Genomic DNA, 3970 nt, shown 5'->3' on the forward strand with positions numbered 1-3970 from the left:
TCCACTCACTGTTCGTCCTTCTCCAGACCCTCCTCTTCCTGCCCCCCCCCACTGTATGGAAAACTCCAGAATTCCTTTTCCTTTACTGCCTCTGTCAGAGTCGATCAGGTCGGTTTACTACCCCTGCACTGAGGAGGAAGGACGAGAGGACGGGGTCGGACCTCAGTGACTTGGACTGATCGTCTGATAATCCGTCGTCAACAGATCGACCACAGATACCACTGCAGTTCCAGGCCAACCTGCAGGGGGAGTCGCTTAGAAGTCGTTACTGTTGTTGCATCTTGTTCAAATTATAAAAAAAAAAATACACGGATGGAGGGAGTTACAGAAGGACACAGATGCAGTGTGAGGACAGAGGAAGAGGCCAACGGGTTCATACAGTCTGCTGCACCTTTTCTTTTGCGAGTTTCCATTGGTACAGTTTGTTTGCAGAGTTTTAAATAAGTGCAAGTGAGATGACAAAACCCCATTTGAAGCTCTGTTATTGATAGTAGTAACAGGAGAATTCATAATAGATTTTAAATCCTTGTCCTTCTCAATGTGAAACACTGAGTCCAGATTCACAACAGACCAACAAAATCCAGTCTTTGTTTCCCTGAGACTTCACTGATGAAGCTGCTGATCAAGATGATCTGGACCACGTCAGACTGGACCACGTCAGACTGGTGTTTGGTCCACATCAGACTAATGTGGACCAAACACCTCCTCCTGGACCTTCAAGGCTTCAAGGCTTCAAGTTTCAAGGCTTCAAGGCTTCAAGGCAAACCAGAACCAAGTCATTGAAACTGAGCATTATGGGCTGTCAGCTGTAACAGCATCACCAGGACGGAGGTCCGAGGGTCTCCACCAGGACGGAGTTCCGAGGGTCTCCACTGATGGAAACGTGTGTGTGTGTGTGTGTGTGTGTGTTCCTTCCTGCCTCTGAATAACTTTGTCTTTTATTAGAAACTCAGGATCAGGAATAATTCAAGGTAGACAAGTTCAGATAAACCTAACCCTCACCCGGGGGGATAAATGTCACCTCCTGTTGATCACCCCCCCCCCCCCCCCCCCCCCCCCCCCCCCCCCCCCCCACCCCTGACAGACTGACGTCACCTGTCTCTCCGTCTGTCTCCGTCTCTTGTCCTCCAGGACCTGGACTGTCTGCAGGTCCAGCTGCAGGAGGAGCGTTTCTTTGACCTGTTTGGATACAGTGAACAGCAGGGGGCGTGGCTGTGCTTCATGTGTAACAACCCAGAGAAGGCCACAGGTACACACACACACACACACACACCTGTGGTGGAGCGTCTCAGTTCCAGGTGAAGTTAGCGATGGTTCGGTGAATTTCCTAAACCAACCACAGGGGGGCGTGGTGTTTTCAGCCTCAGTTCTCGACTCTTGGTTGAGTTTCTCTGGGGATCGATGTGAAAACTGTGGTGAAGGTTCTGTTGGATGGTTTCAATCACCGTGGATCAGAGGAACGTTCTTTTTTCCCACCCGTCTTCGGGGACGTCGCTCCGTCTCTTCAGCTGCCAACGCTTGTTGTCGTGTCTCAGAGGACAACAGCCGTGACTCACAGACAGAAACAGACAAACAGACAAACAGACAAACAGACAAACAGACAAACAGACAAACAGACCGCGTCAGCGTTTTCTACAGAAACCCAGATCTTGGAAATGAGCTGTGAGCTCAGCACCGCCCCCTCCTGGTCGCTCCTCCTCCTCTCTCAGTGTGTGACGACAGGTGAAACACCACAGTCAGACACTCTGGCCTGGGGGGGGGAGAGAGGGGTGAGGTGAGAGGGGGGGGCTTCAGAGAAAGTTAACGACCGTCACAGTTCCATGCTGTTCACTGCAGCTGCAGTTGTTTTTACCTCAACCACCGGAGGACATTTTGTTGATCAGGACGGAAACAGTGGACGAGACGCAGTTAATATTTACTGCCTGCACGTGTGTGTACTCTGTGGGTACTCTGTGTGTACTCTGTGTGTACTCTGTGGGTACTCTGTGGGTACTCTGTGGGTACTCACATGTATGTGCTGTGTAGCTGAACCAGTCCAGATCAGAGCTGAGTCCATAAATGGTTGGATGGATGGATGGATGGATGAATTCCTGGGAAAGATTCCATTGTATTTCGTCCGACCAGAACTGCTTCTCTCCAGTGAACAGACTTTTGACTTTGATCCTGGTCCAGGTCCTGGTCGAGGTCCAGGTCCAGATCCAGGTCCTCAGTGGTTCATGTACATGAAGGTTCTTGGAGAGGATGAAAACATTCCTGAAGTTTGTGACTCATCCAGTGGACGTGGTCCACCTGGACGTGGTCCACCTGGACGTGGTCCACCTGCAGTGGGGTCACAGTGACCCCAGTGAGTCATAGCACTGCAGCAGATCCAGTGAGTCAGACCTGTGACCTGGGCTGATTTAGGGTGACCCACTTTTATGTCCACTGGGGGGGGGGACACAGCAGCAGCTTGGGGACCGTGGACGTTTGACTCTGGACTTTAATCAAAAACTTGCTGAGTTGGCACAAGTCGCTCACTGTGATCACGACAAAACTACACACGTGTTCGGAGGTGGCTGTGTGTCAGTGTGTGTGTGTGTGTCAGTGCGTGTGTGTGTGTCAGTGTGTGTGTGTGTCAGTGTGTGTGTTAAAGGTAAAGTGTTTCCATTCTTGAGGCAGCGACTGCTTCCACGATCTTTATGAGACGCTGTTGACTTTTACTGCAGGAATGTCTTTGAAGATGGTGGTAATGAGCAGAGACACGTGTGTGTGTGTGTGTGTGTGTGTGTGTGTGTGTGTTTGATACGTCCTCCTCAGAGTTTCTGGCAGTTTTTTTCTCTACAGTCTCCGACCCAAACTCTGGACCTTCGCAGTATCAAATACACAGATAGTATTCAGCAGGTATTTGTAGGAGCATGAAGTTTTTCCAGGGGAACGTTGATTGAAGCGTACAGGAAGTAGGAGAAAACACTTGGACCACTCTGATTGGCTGTCAAACATTTGAGACGTTGCTGCAGGTTCTGACCTGTGAGAACGTTCTTTCCTGGGACTCAGGTTCACGTCAGAGGACTGGTTCCTGCTGGGCCTCAGTGGAGGGGGGGGGGGGGGGGGGGGGGGAGTGGGTACGCAGGGGTGACACGCTGCTGGTTTACGAGGGCAGTTACGCAACTTCACGCTGTTACCAACAACTAGTTTGTGACTCCGAGCGTGAGCGTGTGTCGGGCTGTGAACTTCAGCGCCGGCCTCAGGCCCACAACAAATCCCGGGGTCACTTTCCAGGTGTCGCCCTCAAAACACAAGGTGCGAAGATTTATGTAACAGACACGTTTACGTCTGCAGCCAAAAATGTTTTGTGGCGACAGAGACGAGTCGACAGGCGCTGAGGAGACGGAGACTCTGATTGGTGTGAGGAGGAGGTTCACATCCTGGTGTGTCAAACGGTACAAATGTAGATCCACGTTAGCCTAGCTGAGTCACAGTCATGGATGACATCATCACTTCCTAAAATGTCCTCCTGTGGAGAAGTGATTTACAGACTTCTGGTCCAGGTTCTGTCTTCAAACCAACAACCACCAGTTTAGCGTTACATCTGATCATAGTGTAGCTGTGGATTAACACCATTATTGATGACTAGTTAAGGTCAACTCTGATGGTGATTAATCACCACTGATCCACAGTAATTATCAACGACTGTACTGCAGTACCAGAGAAGAGGTCGTTTGGTGATTCACTTGATTGGTTTTCCCTGTTTGGCATCTGTTTCCACTGTGACTCATCTTTTACAGCATGGAAACACACACACACACACACACACACACACACACACACTGTGTGTGTGTGTGTGTTGTGTTCATTATGTTCTGATGAAAACATGGCTGTTGACTGGAAGTAGGAACGTTCTGGAACAATTTCATGCAAATGTTCTTTAAATTGCTCCAAGGTTTGAGAATCAGTCACAAAGGAAAGTAGTCGTTCCTCCATCAGAACCAGT

The 3970-nt window shown here is 49.9% G+C and overlaps 1 protein-coding gene across 3 annotated transcripts in view; it reads left to right on the plus strand.

The window, feature by feature from the left end:
* The window catches only part of veph1 (ventricular zone expressed PH domain-containing 1), a 28445-nt gene that overhangs the window by 21099 nt on the left and 3376 nt on the right, over positions 1 to 3970 (plus strand). For all 3 annotated transcript variants that reach the window (XM_008308436.3, XM_025054795.1, XM_025054796.1), the window contains exon 11: positions 1132 to 1249. In XM_008308436.3, coding sequence (XP_008306658.2) covers positions 1132 to 1249 — 118 coding nt within the window. The remainder of the gene's footprint in view (positions 1 to 1131; positions 1250 to 3970) is intronic.

This window comes from Cynoglossus semilaevis, chromosome 4, assembly GCF_000523025.1.
Source record: "Cynoglossus semilaevis isolate Cse_v1.0 chromosome 4, Cse_v1.0, whole genome shotgun sequence".
Taxonomy (NCBI): domain Eukaryota; kingdom Metazoa; phylum Chordata; class Actinopteri; order Pleuronectiformes; family Cynoglossidae; genus Cynoglossus; species Cynoglossus semilaevis.